At 38.9% G+C, this 19,105-nt stretch overlaps 1 protein-coding gene across 2 annotated transcripts; it reads left to right on the forward strand.

Annotated features, from left to right (window-relative positions):
• The first annotated feature begins 10,858 nt into the window (after nucleotides 1–10,858).
• LOC108594494 (vesicular glutamate transporter 1) lies at nucleotides 10,859–18,036 on the forward strand. Of its 2 annotated transcripts, XM_017979690.2 has the most exons (8): nucleotides 10,859–10,957; nucleotides 11,487–11,839; nucleotides 14,394–14,724; nucleotides 15,197–15,433; nucleotides 15,715–16,365; nucleotides 16,417–16,602; nucleotides 16,657–16,878; nucleotides 16,940–18,036. In XM_017979690.2, the coding sequence occupies exons 2-8, from the start codon at nucleotides 11,790–11,792 to the stop codon at nucleotides 17,129–17,131; spliced, it is 1,869 nt and encodes a 622-aa protein (XP_017835179.2). In that variant the 5' UTR covers nucleotides 10,859–10,957; nucleotides 11,487–11,789; the 3' UTR covers nucleotides 17,132–18,036. The 2 variants fall into 2 exon arrangements, with proteins under 2 accessions (XP_017835179.2, XP_017835180.2); XM_017979691.2 differs by lacking the exons at nucleotides 10,859–10,957; nucleotides 11,487–11,839 and adding an exon at nucleotides 14,233–14,310.
• Nucleotides 18,037–19,105: the final 1,069 nt, after the last annotated feature.

Here is a 19,105-nt window from a genome sequence, read left to right on the forward strand (position 1 = left end):
AATTGTATTTGAAATATTTGAGTATGAACAACACACATTTACCTGTAATTAAAATATTCGAACGTTGAATGCACACTCACTAACTGTAATTGTATTTTAAATATTTGAACATGAACTCTACACTCCATATATATGTTAACATCTAAACATCTATTTGAAATATTTGAACATTGAAAACACACTTACTAATAACAAATAATCAAATGCAACATTTGAACTGCTGGCTGAATCTAATATTGTATTCGAAATATTTGAATATTCAATGCACACTCACCAATAACATAATAATAATAATCAAATACAATATTTGAACTATTGAATCTAATATTGTATTTGAATATTGAATGCATACTGACTACGTCTATTATAATATAACATATATAATTATCATGGGCATTCTGAGGATTTAACACTTATAACTATGCAGATATATTTATCAGTAATAATGAAGTGAAGCAGCTCTCAAAATATTTAAAATAATAAAAAAAAATGTTAAACTGATAATATTGAGTTTAAATTATAAAAACTTCTTTAAATTTCAGATGCAAATAGCTAAAGAATTTGAGACTGAATTCCAAAGCTGCTGAATTATTTAGCAATAATAAAAAATGATTAGCTTTATAAACATAATTTTGATTTCAAACTAAAGTAATAATGCCTTAAGTGCTGTTTATTACTTAAAAGTATTGACATAGATTTGTGTAGCTTTCAACTTAGGATTATAGCTTGATAGACCTATTTACAGCAATAAGCCCAGCAAAGCGCAAACAATCAAATGCTGCACTAACTTTGCTTTTCTAACCAATAGGCTGGTGAATAATCTACCCCAAACCCACCAGGTCTGGGACTAGGCAAATGGGAATGCTTAAAAGCAATCAGATGATGCGACGGCCGACGAAAATTTGCATATGTCAACAAGAACAGCAGCCATAAACATTACGGAAAACAATTTATTTATTGCTACAGTAGATTTCGAAAAGGGGCGGCGGACAATTGAAGCAGAAGAGATACATTTGCCTGATGGAGTAGCTGGTAAATAAGCAGCATGGGGCACAAAATTGAAATGTTAATTACATGTTAGATATGAGGCCGCATAAACAAGCGCTTCAGCTTCCATATAAGTATATAAAGGCTATACAGTGAGCAAACAGTTTAAAAAACAGTTGAGTACGCTGTTTAGACACTGGCTAAGCAAACAAACCTCTGACAGGCGCTGATTTGTTTGCTCAGCTCTTAATCAGCAGCCCAAAAGTTCTGAGTTTCGAGCGCTTTATATTGACTATCGTTTCATATAAAACTGATAACCTTAGGGCCACCCAGCGGCTGAGCGGGGCGGGTTAAGCGTTGCGGCGTTAGAGCAAACAAACGTGGGCTTTATTAACAATTGGAAAACAGGAGCATAGCTGGCTATGCTGACTGGGTGGCTATAAGTCACACTCATTGCGCCTCTTACTTTTGTCAGCATCAGTCTCAGCCTCACAGCCTGCTGATGTTTTGATGCTGATGAGGTGTGAATGTGAATGCCACCACGTCGCAGAGGCAGCAGCAACGCTTTGTTTCATGCCTCACAATGCTGCAGCAGCTAGCACTCGAGGTTAATTGAATTTCTTGGCGTCCCTGCTTTGCGGCCGTTTTGCCTCGTTGTGGCATTAAATTGAAAACGTTTTTATGCTTTTAAGCTGGAGCTGAGTTTCTCTCATAATAGACACGGAACTGCAGTCATCATTTAGCAACGTAATTAATTGAATCTTTGTCTAATTGAAAGGTTTTTGAAATTCATTATTAAGTGCGACATAAAATATTTGCAACAAAACAGCTTCAGCATAAACATTTTAAAATTAATATTGATCAGCAGACAGTCCCATAATCCACTCAGACGCATAAAATAATGTATACAACTTTTTTATTGCATTTCCTTTAGGGGTGATTTGGTATTAAAAGGATTTTCGTCGCACGTGACTTGAAGCAAAGAACAAAACTTGCACTTACGCAGTTTTTTCTATTGAAACAATAGCAAAAGAAATTAGCATTTATATAAAAAAGTCCGTGTTTATTCAGCTATTTATTTAATTTTAATTTCAAATTTTTTTTCCAGTCTTTCTTCTATGCCAATCAGTCATGCCCATGAAGCAAATAGATGCGATTACATTTAATTGAATTGCGCGGCAGCTCTAGCTCTAGCTATTATATTACCAAAAGAAAAAGAAATAATAAAAAATGCGCAACGCGCTGTATTAGAAAAAAATCAAGTAAAACGTGACGCTGAAAAATGTTGGCGTATTCAAATTTCTTATTGACGCTGAGACGCTTAAATTGGCAACACAATTGTTCAATGAAATAGAACTCAGAGTAGCTGTATTTTAGATTTTTTTTGCTGGCAGCTTTAATACTAACTTGGCTCATATTTTATGCAGCACTAACAAGCCGTAAGTTGTCATCGAAATGGCAAACTCAACGGCAATTACCTGTTGATGTGCCCACACGCTAGTTTAACCCTCAATCATACGGGACGTCTGCTGTCTCAGTCTCAGGGGGAAATTGAAACGACCAAAGCGAGCGTGTTATGGTGAGTGTGTTGTATGTGTGTCGTGTCCCCAAGGAGCGCATAAAAATTTGATTAAGTCAGCTGCTTTTGGTGGTAACAAATTAAAAAACACTTGCACGTTAAATCAATTTGCCATTTTATAAATCTTCATTTGCACCTGAGACGTGCACAGATCGTTCCCAGACGCTACAGGTGGTCCAACGCCTTCGCGAAGCTTCAAGCTTGAGCCCGATAAGCTCCTGGGTCGAGACGTGACTGCTTGTCGCTGGCAAGGATTTGCACGTTTATTTCTATTGCTGCTGCTATTTGTATTTATTTTTATTTGCTGGCTGCTTTAGTTTTTATTTGCATTTGTGCTGGGCGCATTTTTGCACTCGTTTCAATTAACTAAAATGCTGGCTAAATCTTTGTTGTTCACACCATTTGGCTGATTGTTGTTTGCTGACCAAATGTGTATAACCATTTGGGTTGCACATTGTCCGTTTTTAATTTCTCTAATGTCCTTTGTCTGATCTTTGGCTCTTTGGCTGAGTGCACTCGTTGCGGAGACTAGACGAGTCGAGCTTTTAAGAAAATTATACAATTGCATTATGACGCCGCATTGACCAGCAAAGTGCTTGACAATAAAAATTGATGCTGACTCTCCCAGCTGGCAATTTGTTTTTGTAAAGTTTAAATTTCAACCATATATCAACAGTAGCAAACGGGTGGCGGCATTGACGCCCACGGTGCTTAAAAAAAAGCGCAATCAGAGTGTGAGAGACTTGTGTATTACAAATCGCACAACGGGCGGCAACACGGGATGTAGCACGGACTGTCAATGCTTTTTAGACAGTGGGTGGCATAATTTATGGCACTCGTTTTGGTTTTCGAGTTTGGAGTTTGTTAGCTGTGAGCTTCAGTGCGGTTATTAAAATGCTCAATGCTTTTTACTCCAACTTGAATTTCAATTGCGACTTTTTACTCAACAACAAGCAGAAGAAGAAGCAGAGTGTAGAACACTTGCTGGCGCCGTGTAATGGCAACTCAAGTAGCGACAACAGCACAGTGGGCAATGTTAATAGGAAATGCCAGCAATTGGTTGAAAGTCAGGCGATCACTGCTTGCTTGCGTTTGTAACCAGTGTAGTGCAGTGAGCGCATCTGAGAGAGGTGAACGTAACTCTCTTGCAGGCGTATAAATTATAAAGATGGCGTGCGTCGCTCATTGGCACACTGGGCAATGCTAATAATAAATGCCAGCAAATTGTTTGAAAGTCAGGCGATCGTTGCTTGCTTGCATTTTTAACCACTGTAGTGCAACTGAGAGAGTGGCGTAATTATAACCTTATGACATTTTTGAACAACTGGAAGGGTATTATGAAGTTGCTCAATGTATGTAAAGGGAGAAGGAGGCGTGGAGACCATAAAGTATATATATTCTGGATCAGCTCGACGATGAGTCGATATAGCCATGTACGTCTGTCCGTCTGAATGTTTGAGAAATGTTTCTCAGCAACTAGAAGAGCTAGAGCAACTAAAATATCCAAACCCGAACGCTTTTATTTTTTTTTTTAATTTCTCCCCTCCACAAAAGCAAAAAAAAAGAAAATCTTAAAAAATATTTAATTAAAATTTATTACGTTCGATCGATTGTAAAAATTTCAGAACGATGGATAAATAACTTAGGAATTATTCCATTTCAATTTTCAATATAGACAGCGGGGTGAGCTTGCAATACAACTGACGCTACAGCGCAAACGAGCTGTGACGCGTTAAGCTGTTTTGTGTGTATGTGTTTGTGAGTGCATGCGTGTGTTTGCTACGATGCCTAGTCAAGGTGTATTTAAATGTTGGTGGCGCCCAACTTTAACCTGTCCACTTGTTTTTTGTTTAAAAAAGATGGCGGCAGCTGTTGCTCATTAGCACTTTTTTTTTACTTTTGCTTGCTGGCAAATCAGTTTGTGCACACTGTGCTCTCAACTTACAATCTGCCTGATAATCAATAAAATGTTTTGGCATTTACTTTCATTGTTTGCTGTTGCTGCAACGCCCGTTGAGCCACGCCCTTACCCCATGCATTCGAGTGCTATTTGCATATCTGAGAGTGTGTTTGGCTCTAGTGGCATCCACTGGCATATTGCAGGGCTTTGGTATATGCTCGTCCTGCTGTCGTGCTCAAGTCCTTTGCACCGGGCGTGCCTACTGAATTGTTTTACTGTCGACGTTCATTTGGGTTGATGGCAACGACGACAACATGAAAGTCGCTTAATCTACTTAAATGTCTTTGAATTTGAATGCGTCCCCAGCATCTTGGCTGCCTCAGCAGAATTTACAGCAGACCAAACAGTGAGGGGAGCGTTTGGCGTTATTAACATGGATTTATGGCATATCCTTGGCTGACTTAAAGCCGCTATTAGCGTATAAAAGCTGTAAACATGTTGCAACACAGCTGCAAGCATATATATCAATCAATTCTATAAACTTAGTCCTGGTTGCCAACAAGGCAACAAAGCGGAAAAACGCAAATTTATTTACTCCAAAGGTAGCATCAGATAATTTCAATTAAAAATGCCTTTCAAAAGGCATTTTGTCGTCGCTGGCAACCATGACAAAGCATTCTCATTGATGTCCTTATTGTACTGCTGCTGCCGTATCAGCAGTTTAAAATCAAATGATTCGAGAGGGCGACGAGCAGCAGCAGCACGGCCAGCAGCTTAATTGAGTTTCGCTTTGACGGCAACCGCATAAAAGGCAACTTTTAAGTCTTCACATGCGGCGCAATTAAAGGCGTTGCCAAAGGACATTGATGTCCTCACAATGGCGCTTGAAATTTAATATTTTTCTAATGAGCAAAACTTTGACAACACACAGGGAATAAAAAATCAACTTTTGTGGTTTCATCACACAAAACTGAAGCTGCCCAAAGTGCTTGTGGTTGCTTTAAAGCAATGAAATGAAATGCAGAAGTTAAATAAAATGTATAGTTTTTGATATGTACACGGACATTTTGAATTTGCTTGAAATATTAATACCTTATTGCTACAAAATAGTAAACAAAAAAGGTAACAAGTTAAAAAATCAATGCAGCCAACCTCCTTTTGTTTTTAATTTCGAATCATTCGAGGCTTTTTTATTACTTGTTAATTAGCAAAAGTATCTTTGAGTTTTTTAAGGCATTTAAATCTCCACCCAACTACGTATGCTTACAACCCCTCTTAGTGCAGTTTAGTCATTTTCTATGGGCAGTTTAAGGGAACATTCTCACACACACACAAACGGACACAATGCGTATCATAAAGTTATCAAGTTGATGATGATGAGGCTTGTCCTTGTTGTTGATGAGGCTGCAAACAAATTTTCACAGTTGCTCACATAGCAACAATGAATGAATAAACTCGCTGCTCTCTTGTTGTTGTTGTTGTTGTTGCCACGCTCGTCAGGAAGTCAGAGCCGCCAGTCATTTTGGCTTGTCAGTCGCTGTCGCTGTCTGGCAGCATTCAGGCCACGGTGGCTTGATGGCAGCATAATTGATGCACTCGAGCGTAAGTGATTAGATTCATTATGATGCCAGGCTCACAGCTTTGACTTTGGCTTGGGAGTATCAGGTGTCCGGCTGTTTAAATGCTTAAGCATTTTTAAATTGTGTATTTCTTACAGTGTGCGCCAATGCCAAATGATGTGTAACACACTTTAGTGCACACGGTCCAAAGGCTTGGTTTGGGGGTAAAAGCCAACGCATGCCAACATTAATCAAGACACAAACACACGTAAGCATTTATGCATTTTTATTTTGAGGGTAAAAAAAGAGCCATAAAAACTCATAAAGCAGCAGTCGATGACACACGCCGGGGCGCAAAAGCAGCATTTCCGGTGTGTCGCCGTCGCCGCCAGGACAGCAAGGACAACAACGACGAGGCATTAAAAACGTGTGTGCATTCTAGCTTAAAATAAAGTTGCAGCTTTCTGCTGACGACCGTCGCTTTGTTGTTGGCACTTTGGCTTTTGTTGTCGTTATTCATTGTGTTGTGAGCCCAAGCAACAGCAATATGAATGTTCCTAATGGATCCATTTGGCAGAGTGTGTTGGCTCAGACATTCATAAATGCGCATATGCTAATTAAAAATAAAAGTAGTTCACAGGCTGAGAACAGAAATCTTGAATTGCCGCAAAGCGTGAAAACTAATAACAGTTAAAGCTCACTCAGTCCTTGCCACATCCACTCGCCTTTACTGCGACTCGTATCTATGACGCTTCCAGCTATTTGCACACAAACAAAAATAAATATTAAATCTCTGGGCTGACGAAAGCGAAATCGTTTTGTGCTTGCCCCCAGACATGTGACACACACACCCCCAAACTTAGCTCTATGTCTGCTTCGATTTCTCGGTTTCGGTTTTTGTGTGCGGCACGCGCTTATCGAACAGTGCAGCGTGTTGAGCGTTTAGTTCTTTGATTGAGTAGGTGGACGTGTGGATTGACAGCATGAATCTGCTAAATCAACAGTCAGTGCGCACAGTAACTGCCAAATATATTTTCACACATTCCTGTGGCAACTTAAATTCTTAAGCTTGAGCAACTTTAAAGCTGCGCCGCTCGCGTAATTAAAACCGAAACCCTTTTGCTGTCACTAATCCATAAGCAGACACCTTACACTTACACTCCCTTGCCTTGCCAGCAACTCGAGTTGTAAATCAGACTACGAAAAGCCATACATCATAGACGTCACGGGGAATCCCAACAAAGATGACAACGCAGCCAGCGAGCGAGCGTTAAACAAAAAATAAGTACACAAAAGTTATTTTGTAATTAGTGCTGAGCTAGCTACAAATCCAAGCAACAACAACGTCAACAACCATAAGCACTCTGGCTCTGGCTCTATGAAATTGAAGTTGGCTCTTCCGGGCGCCAGTTGCACTAATTACCGCTGACGTACGCATCTCCCATGCTAGCTTAGCTACCAGTTCCCAATGCTGGGCCACTGTCGTGCCTGTCAACTCAAGTTTGACACTTTTTCGCAAAATTTATGAGTAGATGAGCGCGTGGCTGCGCCTATAGTAAAGTCAGTGGACACAGTGGTCAAAAGTTAAGTGTAGAAACTTAAATTAAATTTGCAGATTAATTTTTGAAGATAGCTACTTTACTTTCTACTATGTTTGGCATCTGTTGTTAATTTAATTACTATTTAAATTCGTATCTACTCTTCTCTTAAGTTTTCGACACACTGTGCCTTGTTTGCTGCTGCTGTAGCTGATGACACTTGAGCTGGAGTTCGTTCAGCACTTAGCTTAGAGTTTTATGGACGCAATTCGATTATTCTTCATTTATGTCAATCAGTCTGATTTTTGCTGTTGCCTGCTTTTAGGCAAACGCAAACGCGTCTTAAACGCTTTGCTTAATACATAAACTAAGCCTTAATTGCTGCAGCTTATAAACTTTATTTATTTACGCGCAACTTTTTGTGTTTTTTTATGTTTTTTGTTGCCTTGTCTCAAGTTCTTTGTATCTTTTTCTATAGCAAAGCAAAAAAGGAAAATATCTGTCAGAAAAAAATGTGAAAATCCTTTGCAGCTATGACTGCTGTTTTGTTGATTTTCATTTCATTTCCCGCTTTTGTTGCTGTTGCTGCTGCTTGCTTATTTCGCTCTGCTGTTTACTTCCGCAAGTTTATTATAGCTTTTGGCTGAGTTGCAACTGTTTGTCTGTTTGCTTTATGCTTATGAGGGTTAGGCCAATGCGTCGTATTAGCAACTTTGCCAGGACAACGCAGGAGTGTAGGCAAGGCAGCTCAAGTAGCCAGCTATATGAGTTTTCTAAAAGCTATAGATTCGCATGGATTATGAATTGTTCTGTGTGTGTCTTTGGGGTTGAGAGCATCGAAGGCAGTTGCTGAGTGTTAGCTAAAGATTATTAGCTGTATTAATTTAATCGCTTGAAGATTCAATTTGAAACTGAGCAGAGGCAATTTGCAAGCAGCTTATATCTTAGTCTGTTTAACAGAATTAAATTAAATGCAACAGATTAAAACAAAAAGTAAATTCCTAGTATTTAAGTTTCAAACCAAAACCCAATTGTGAACGTAATTATAAACCATGGGAAAAAATGTATTAAGCATACCAATTGATAAATGCCCTATTTCAAGGAAATTCAGAAGCTTGAAGATTGCTACATGGAGATTCAAAGGAAGCTAAAGCGAGAACTGAGAACTGAGACAGACTATAAAGAAGGGCAGAGAAAAAGCAACAAGCATTGCAAACTTAAAATAATTTGAGCAGTTTAAGTTAAGTTTTAATTATACCGCGGTTAACTAATCATAATAAGCTGAAAAATCTAAGCTAAATATCTATTGAACTCTTTTAATCAAGAAAAAACTAAGATTAATTTAATATTTATTTTTAATTATAAACATAATCATTGTGTTATAAATGCAACTTATAAAATTAAACTTGTTATAAGCTATATATTGTAAGCAATAAGTTAAAGTTTAGTTAACGTACAAATCGATATATTCAACATTTTCAATTGCTATTTGCTTCGGCATTACTGCTGCTTCAAAGGAATTTAAGTTAATTAATGCTAATAATATTGTTTTTCCTAAGCTTGTTGATTAAAATATAGTTGATTGCAATTAATTTACATAGTCTGCGCTTAATTTAAGTACTTTGTGTTTGCAAGCTTTACAGCTTTATTGAAACTAATCAACTGGACAGCCATTAATTATAATTAAAATCAAAGCATTCACGCCAAACTCTCATATATATCTCATATATTTATCGGACGATAAGTGGAGGCGACAAAGTTGAATAGTGAGTAGTCTACTACTGTTTGTAAACTGAAAAACAAGCATGATTTGTTGCCAATGGCCAATATATAATGCATAATAAATCATTGGAGCTGCACTTGCTCCACCAATCCACAAAACGACGCTCAGCCAAGCGAGAGGAAGAGAGCGAGAGCGAGAGCGAGTGAGTGCGAGCTAGCTGATTGTAGCAAAAACAAAGTAAATATTCAAAATGGCTGACATTTGTGTAAATGTATATAAAAAATAGAAAACACATAGACGAGCAGCTATATAAATGCAGCATGTGGAGCTGGGAGCTGGAGCTGGCAACATGTTAATAGCATTTTATGCACGACTGAGATTCACATTGTTGGCGTGCCGCAGACGCAAGCTTCAGCACATAAGCGGGTATATATGCAACAAGGATTGGGGCATGTGACGTGTGATTGGTGCAACGCAGCCAGGTGGCATGCCCCACACCCCAAGCTTTCCATGTGCTTTGCTACTGTTGCCGAAAACAACCCTCGACCAATGCTGAGGCGAAATTCCTGCACAGTCTCAAGGCTGAGCCTGCGCAGCGGCATGCGGCAAGCTTTTCACCACACTAGTGCCATCTCACGTGTGTGGGGAAGCGAGATAGCATGTTCGATTATGTTGTTGCTGGCGGCAGCATAATCTGGACCAGGGCATGCTGTGGCTGGCCAGACAAGAAAGGCACATGCCACTGCCTGCCGTTAGTTTCACTTCGTGCGTTGTCCTGCTGAGGCCAAAGCGACCGCCAGTGCCAGTGCCAGTGTCAGTGCCAGTTGCCAGTGAGTGCGTTTAAATAAATAATAAATATATTACACGCTAAACAAATTAATAAATGTGCGCTGTGTGCTGTGAAAAATTGCAATTAAAATTGCTACCGATTTACTTTTAATTTCTAAGTTGGCACACACGTGTCAAACTTTCAGTTTCAGCTGGAATTGCAGTTCCAGTTTCAGTTCCAATAGTCTCGCACTTCCAGTGTATATACCCCCATATAGTATAGACTATATATCACCCCGCCCACTCTCAAATGCTTAGTATATAACCAAGTTAGCTGCTTATGTATTGTTGCCCACGCAGCGACTCTCATGCACTTGCTCTGGCGTTGCCTGATCCTCGAGCAGCTTCACCTTCAGCTGCCTGCTGTGCCGCACAGTCTTCAGTCAGAGTTGAATGCGGATCAACGTCTCACGTCGTCGTCGTCGTCGCTCACGCTTGCCGCCGGGCTCTCGTGCTCAACTCTGTCTGAATGTTGTCGCGTTGGCCCAGTTAACAGCCCGACTAACTTTTAGTTTTCCAACAACAACACTTCATCACTTACTACACTGTTTTTTTTGTTGCTTACATAAATTAAATCGCGCACAAATCTCTAACTGAATTCGTCGTACTTTTGCAGCTGCGCGAACTACGTCTATATATCTATAATCTGTGTACCTTATTTGTGATATCATAACCAACAAATTAATAAAAGAATGTTATTTTAAAAATATATAATAAATTACGTTAAATAATTTTAAAACAAATAACTATAACCAACATTATATAAGTAAATCAAATCAGTTGTTCGAGGCCATTACATCACTAAGCAGGACAAAGATGGATTACGCAATATATGTGAACAACGTAAGTGAAAGCAGACAAAGAAGGGTCAAAGAGTCAAGGAATAGACATACTCGAAAATTCTTTAGATAATATAATTGAGCATTTCATTTTTTAAAAATTAAGTATAAAGCAAGAAGTACTTTAGCTTGAACTATTTGCTTTGAAACAAACAATACAATAAATATTCTTTATAATTTCCATTTTAGTATTTAGATAATATCAATTGCAACATGACTTGTTTTTGAATTAACATTTTGCACCTCTCCTAGTATCAAAGAATTATATGAAAAATACTTTTGCCTTCTTGCTCACGTAATTCAACCCTCACATTAGTTTCTTTTACAAATGTCGCTCACGCTTATTTTTTTATTTTTTTGCGGTTGGCAATCAAAGTACGCAGTCAAATTTATGAGCCTAAGCCGCTTAACCGAAAGTTCTACAAATGTGGCAAATTATGAAATGTTTTGCAGCTCTGAGCTCTTATCAACACACAAACAGACCGACAGCAGACAGAAAGCTCATTAATAACATTGCATTATACTCTTTGCAGCAATCACACTGAAAATGCAACAACACACAACGACGACAACAACAGGAGGTGGAACGAAATCCAAATTAAATGGAGTAATGTCAGTGCTTAGAGCCAACCAAAATTGAGTTATAAAATTTGTGCTGACTGTTGAGCAGAGAAAATTGACTGCCTGCTGATTCGACACGCCCCAAAAGTAAAGCTGCCGTGAAGTAGGCAACAAAATATTTATGCGCTCAAGTGATAACAACAGCGAGTACAACAACAACGATAACCAAAGCAGCAACAGAAAAAGAGCAAAGCAAAAACAAAAAGCAGGCAACAATGAAGGGCTTGACGGCGTTTAAGGAGAAGGCGACAGGCGTTTTTAGCGGGTGAGTGAGTTAGCCAGAATCGTAACAAATTTAATGCCTATGAATAACACTGGGCAACAAATAAAATTGAAAAATGAGTTTTCATATGAAATTTCGATTGAATGCAAATAATTTTAATATTACATTGTTAACAAACAAAAGAATTTATAAACAGGAATTTCAATTAATATATACGCTATAGGGAATATCATTATTAAATGTTAGCTGGATTTAGAACAATTTGATAAAATGGGTGAAAGTATTTACAATGCATTTTGTAAAGGAGAAGTAATATATATTTAATTATTTAACCCTTTCGAATATATATATTAAGGGCATTAGGGAATTTAATTTAAATGAAATATACATTGGATAATTCTAATTATAAGCCTTAACTCACTCAGGCTGAGAATATTATTATTAGCTATTTATTATCAGAGCTACCAACATTTTACCGCACAGTGTATTTACACTTGCCCTCAGTCCATTTAAAATTATGATTGCATTGTTCGAAACGGCAAAAATTTAATTTAACGCAACGCTGATCAGAATTGACTTTGGCATTCGCCACGCTTTGTGGTTGGTTGAACTTGACCATGTCATAAATTTGTAGACACTCAGTCAAATCAGTGGCCAAAGCGGAAGCAGGGATCTACAGCTTGGCGGGCGTCGCGAAAGTTAGGCACGTGTCTGGCGGAAAAGTTGTTAAAAATATTGGCGTACTTAACAAGTCATTAAAGGCGCAACAAGAAGTTGCACCCACTTTTTATGCACACACACACACAAATATATTTTTAGCCAGTCTAGGAGTCTATCAGTTTCGCATCATGAACGCCTTAGCATGCCAGGACAAGCAGGATGCTCTGGAATGCTGTGCACGTTGACAGCAGCAGCACGTGCTCAAACGGAAGCCGTCGTCAGGCAACAGAAGTGCTTAAGTGTGTGTGTGTGAGTGTGTGTGGCAAACACAATAAAGTCTTGGAACATATTCTGACGCTGGTATGCAATTTTATGAGCACGCAGCAACTGAGAGCTAAACACCGAGAGCTGAGCTGAACACAACTGATTGTTGAAGGACCTTGAGCGCAAATTAGAAATTGGAACAATAGTGTGGAAGCTTCGTTTTCATTACGGAATGCGAGCGAAAAGAGTGTTGCATACCAACAGGCGCTTCAAGGCAACAACGCTGCACGCAAATCAAATTGATTTTCACTCTCTCCCACACACACTTTAACTCTGACTCTCTGTAGTTGAAGTCGAGTAGCACTTGAAACGCAAAGAAATTGAAATGCGCGCTGCTTAAACTTCCTTTTGTTGTGTGTGCGCTATAAATGAATTGAGAATTTGAATTGCCAAGCAAGCGCGTGTGGCTGACAAGACGACCAAGTGCGCTGCCAAGCCAAACAGCAAACAGAACACTCGCTTACATATCTAAATGCTAAATGCTTGCGTAATGGGCGTCATTGTGACCAAAATACAGCTATATATATATATACATGTATCTTTAACTGTCTACAGTTCTTTTGGCACTGACTTCTGTCAAATGCGGCGCCAGCTCGCTATACGCGTAATCTATGTGGCGCCTCAAAGTCTGCAAAATTTTTACTGACAATCTTTATGCGCCAAACAAATGGCGAGACTACAAAAAAACAAAAAATGAATAAGCCAAAGCTTTTAAAAATGTTTACACAGCTGTAGCAAACGAATAGCAAAATACACTTGCAGTTTAAAATTCAAATTATTAATTGAAGTTATGAAACAATTAATCTTAAGCTCATTTATCTAACAACAAAAATATATTAAATACTTTAGCTCAATACAATTTCAATTAGCTGTTAGTGTATCTAGTTATAGCCATAGAATCCAGTTGCTTATTGAGTGTTCTTTTCGCCTAACAAACAATGTAATAAAGTTCTTATGCTAACTGCTTAGCTCGATACGCGTACACACAAATAGCGCATAAAATTGGCGTCAGACAAGTCAGCATTAAAGTCGGTCAAGGCGCAAGCCACAACACAAGGCAACTCCGTACGACTCCGTGACCAGACAAGGGTAGCTTTAGCTTTAGCTTCGGCGGCAGACATTTGAGTTATGTGACAAACGGCGACTACAAAGTTTTCTCTGGCAAGTAGTTGCTTGTTAGCTGCTGATGCTGCTGCTGATTATTACGAGTTTGTGTGTTGATTGTCTGTATATAAATTTAGGCGAAAAAATGCCACTAAAGTGCGTTGAGGTCTGCTTGGGTTATCAATGCTATATCACCTTACATTTATTTCGACAGCATGGTTATCAATCACATTTTGACAAGCGCTTTCAGTATTTAAGCGTTGATTCAAAGTCAAAAGACTGCCGCTACTAGTCGACTTTAAATGCCTTTGCTATCTGCACTTAATAAAATTGAATTCAATGCTAAATTCAATTCCGAAAGCTTCTCCCCCAGTGAGCAGCGAGAATGCCTCAGGGGAAAAAACAACTGAGGGTGGTAACAAGCTGTAAATATTTGTGTTTTTACGCCCCCTGCAACCTTCACCTGTTGCTGACCTCAACTAATTGGCATGACTTATGTCTTTCTTAGCCTGAAGCCGAATATGGAGAAGTTCGAGATTTCGCAGAGCTATCACGGCGGTCACGGCGGCTACGAGGAAATGGAGGGCGGCGAGCGTGAGGGGCAGGGACCGGGCGGCGGTCATGCCTACGACGACGACGACGACAGACCCGATTCGCCAGCATCCTTTGAGGAAATCGAACGCCCGCCGCTGCGCAAGATCGACAAATACTGCAAGGCCGAGTGCCCATGCATGCCTGCTCGCTATACCATCGCTACCATGGCCTGTGTGGGATTCATGATTGCCTTTGGCATGCGCTGTAACATGTCTGCTGCCAAGCTCAAGGGGGAACACAACGGGGTAAGCAAAATATTCAAATATTCAAGACTTGATTTGATTGGTTTTCTCAGTCAAATATGCATTAAAATTGGAAGAAAATTATGACAAAAGTTATTTAAAACAAATTAAAATCAGTATTTAAAATAAAGTCTTTTAAAGCTTTAACAATTTTTTAAAATATTAAATCAAACAGCAGCTAAGTCTTTTTTTAAACTTTTTCATTTAAAAGTGCTTTAAAGGCAGCTGCTGTCAATTAGAGCTAGCATGTGTATGTGTGTGTGTGTGTGTGCGTGAGTATATTACACAAAAGTCACACACAAAAGTATGCGCTCACACAACAATTTGAAAACTCTTGATAGGGGAAAGGGAAGCGACTGTCAGCTCGTTGCTCGTTAATAAAGTCCCGCGGCAAGATTTTAATGATTGTTGCCACTGACTGTTGATGCCACACTCACACTCTCTCTCCCTCTGCTTCTCTCTTCTCTACGCTTAGACTGTTTTTATGAACTGGACTGTGGCGGTGGAGAGTCATGTGGACTCATCGTTCTTCTGGGGCTATCTGATTACGCAGATACCCGGTGGCTTTATTGCATCCAAGTTTCCGGCCAACAAAATCTTTGGACTGTCGATTGTTAGCTCGGCAACGCTGCATTTGTTTGTCCCATTTGCCATGACGCTGATGCATGGACATGTCGTCATATGTGTGCGCGTGCTGCAAGGACTCTTTGAGGTAAGCAGTAGGGGATGGTAACAAAATTCGATTTGGATTCACATCAAAGCCGAAGGATTACGCATGCTTTTAGTCTGGCGTGGGTGGCGCAACTGAAGTGAAAGGATGTTGCTTTATGATAAAGCAAACATGTGAAATGGCAACTAAGCTCAACATTTGAAAGTGCTAGCAAGCAAACAAAAATAGAAAAAAAATTTAACAAAAGCATTTATTTTAATGTGATTTTGGTGCGTGCCTTTGAGACAGTTTTGATTATCTATCGAACTCTATTCTATTTATAGGGTGTAACATATCCCGCTTGTCATGGCATTTGGCGCTTCTGGGCGCCGCCTATGGAGCGCTCTCGACTGGCCACGCTTGCCTTCTCGGGCTCCTATGCTGGCGTTGTGGTGGGTCTGCCGCTCTCTGGACTTCTAGCGGATGCTGTGGGCTACCAGGCGCCGTTCTATGCCTACGGCTGCTTTGGCATCATCTGGTACGTCTTCTGGCTCTGGCTGTGCTTTGAGAATCCACGCAAGCATCCAGCAATCAGCATACCCGAGTTGAAGTACATTGAAAAGTCGCTTGGCGAATCAGCGCATCCTACTATGCCTTCGTTTAAGACAACGCCTTGGCGTCAGATGCTGCGCTCCATGCCCGTTTATGCCATCATCGTGGCAAACTTTTGTCGCTCCTGGAACTTTTATCTGCTGGTGCTGTTCCAGTCCTCATTTCTGAAGCACAAGTTTGGCTTTAAAGTGGAGGAGGCGGGCTTTGTGGGCTCATTGCCGCATCTCATCATGACTACGATTGTGCCCTTTGGCGGCATGTTGGCCGACAGTCTGCGCAAGAACGGGGTGCTCTCCACCACCAATGTGCGCAAGCTCTTCAACTGCGGTGGCTTTGGCATGGAGGGACTTTTCTTTTTATTCGTAGCACATTCCTCAACGGCGGTAAGTTGATCGAACTTTAATTCACACTTAAACTAAATGCTGCTGTCTTAGACTGGCGCAATGTTTGCCTTAACTTGCGGTGTTGCCTTCAGTGGATTTGCCATCTCCGGCTATAATGTCAACCATTTGGATATAGCGCCACGCTATGCCAGCATATTGATGGGTCTATCCAACGGCATTGGCACCTTGGCGGGCATTATTGTTCCCTACGCGCTGGACGGACTTATAAATGCCAATGTAAGTGCCTTAAGCAAAACTGTAGAGCTGCCATAATATGTGAATATTTTGTAGCCCACTGGCTGCTGGACTACTGTCTTCACCTTGGCTGCTTGTGTTCATCTTGTGGGCTGCACTTTCTATGGCATTTTTGCTTCGGGTGAGCTGCAGCCTTGGGCTGAGCCACCAGCTGAGGAGCAACAGGTATGGGCGCCACCGGCTGGCGCTATAACCAACACTACAGACGATCCCAGTCAGGCTGGCATGCTTGGCACTTACATGAAGGAAACCTCATTTGTAAGCTGAACGCACCCGAACCGCTCATCCCTCTCTAACGATTGTTTTTCACTATTTAAAGAACGCACCAGAGTACACGGAGCAAAGCCAAATGCAGCCGACAGCTGCTATTAGCTACGGCGCCACTGGACACGTGGCTAACAATCCATTTGCCACGGCAGGCGCCACTGGGCCCATTATGGAGGCGCCCGCTGGCTATGAGCAGCACCCGAGCAGCAATCCTTATCTACAGCAAAGCTATCAGCAGCAGTAAATTGGAGAGGTCAGAGTTCAGTTTCATTGTTATAATTATAAAGCTTTTAGTTGTAGCTCAACGTTTATTGTTTGTGCTTAATGTTGCATTAATTTGTATATAAGTAAACAGAGAAATTTAATATAAACTTACAGTGGTGCAACTTTGCAAATAAGAAAACAGTTCAATACTTTTAGCCGAGTCTAACGAATTTCTTTCACACACACACGCACACACACAAAGATACACACATTGAAACTATGTACCTAATAAAGCAACTACATATACTATTAGTTAGTTGAACTAAACGTTATACTTCGGCGAATCAAACACTATAGCCTAATTTACACTACACTACATGACACTACTAAATATCTATTTACAAGCAGACATTTGTGTATATCATATGAAAGACATAATCCAGGCACGCAACACGTCTCAAATTGAATTGAATAAATTATTATAAATAATACACACACGTACATATACTATATTTAACTATTATTAATCTAGCTAAAATTGTTGTTAACTATGCTAGTTGAAAAACCAAAGCCCAGACACATTACCGTTGATGATATTATTCTGTGTATAACTAAACCAAATGTCATTTTACACATAAAATTAATAATTAATATATTGGAAAATAATCAAGCAATTGTTGATGTTCGGCACGAATTAATCAAATCAAATATTATACTAAATATTATGCTTATTTAAGTTTAACATTTAACTATTTAGAAGTAGACGCATATAACCTCAGAATTTGGTCTTCAAATAAATTCACACATACTTAAATAATTAACTGAAGAACTGCGCTGCACTAATTGCATATTTAAATGTTTTTGTTTAAAGCTCTTCAGGCATTTTACGTTATGTAAATAATCTGACATTTTAAACTTATTTTAAGTGTTTTTATTAAGCTTAATTTAGCGCACTTTTATATATGAAATTTATTATTATTTCAAATTGCACTCACTCACTCTTTCAAGGCACTTTAAAATTTATTTGTTTGCTGCACCTTTTACTTCTGTATTTGTTCTTTAACTCATGTATAATATATATGCATATATGTATATGTAGTCTTAGTAATAATATATATATTTAACTTTAACATATAAATTCACAATTAAATCACTATGTATTAAAAAAATGTGAACATTTTCTAACTAAAAGAGTCAATTCTTATACCGTAATTTGTACAGAGCAGCGATTAAAATATATATCCATAATTAATAATTAGCAACTAATTTAAATGTATGCTCTAAGTGTTGATAAATTAATAAACTAATTATAAATGTTGTGCAATTTCAATTACAACATTGAATCAAACTGCTTGTGAAAGCGACAATATCTAGTTGATAAGCTTTAGCTTAGTTATAAATTTGTTTTTAGGTTGAAAGTTAGTTGAAGTTTTCAATATACCGAGAGGGTCATTGGGGCGTATGTGCATATATTAGCATTGTTTCAAATCAAAGTCTGTATATATATGAATGCAAGCAACCACAGCTATTTTATTAATATAAATTATAAACTTATTAAAATCAGAGTAAACACTAGTTAATTACTTTTATGTTTGTTAGTTTATATTCGTTTGAGAGACAACGTCGCTCTCAAGGCTGTGTGGACAATAATAACAAAAAGCCACAGTGTTTTTTGTTTTAAATAAATTAAATAAATATTATAGCCCATTATAACTCAAATTAATCATTTAACTAGACAGTCTGTACATACGAACTTGAAACGGAGACAAACTTAAAAGCCATCATTAAATGCTTTTGTGAGTAATTTAAGTGTACATAATGAATTTAATAAACTGCGTCAGCTGCATAAATAAACATTAAGCGTTCATCAACTGCAAAGACCGGTTAAATACTAGGGTACCCGAATCTATTTATTATTGGATATATAGACGCCGCACCAGCTGCAGCTAAACTCAACTCAAATCAAATCAAATATAATAATCATAATAATAAATGTGTATTGTATAAATATTCT

The sequence above is a fragment of the Drosophila busckii genome, chromosome 2L (assembly GCF_011750605.1).
Source record: "Drosophila busckii strain San Diego stock center, stock number 13000-0081.31 chromosome 2L, ASM1175060v1, whole genome shotgun sequence".
In the NCBI taxonomy this organism is placed as follows: Eukaryota; Metazoa; Arthropoda; class Insecta; order Diptera; family Drosophilidae; genus Drosophila; species Drosophila busckii.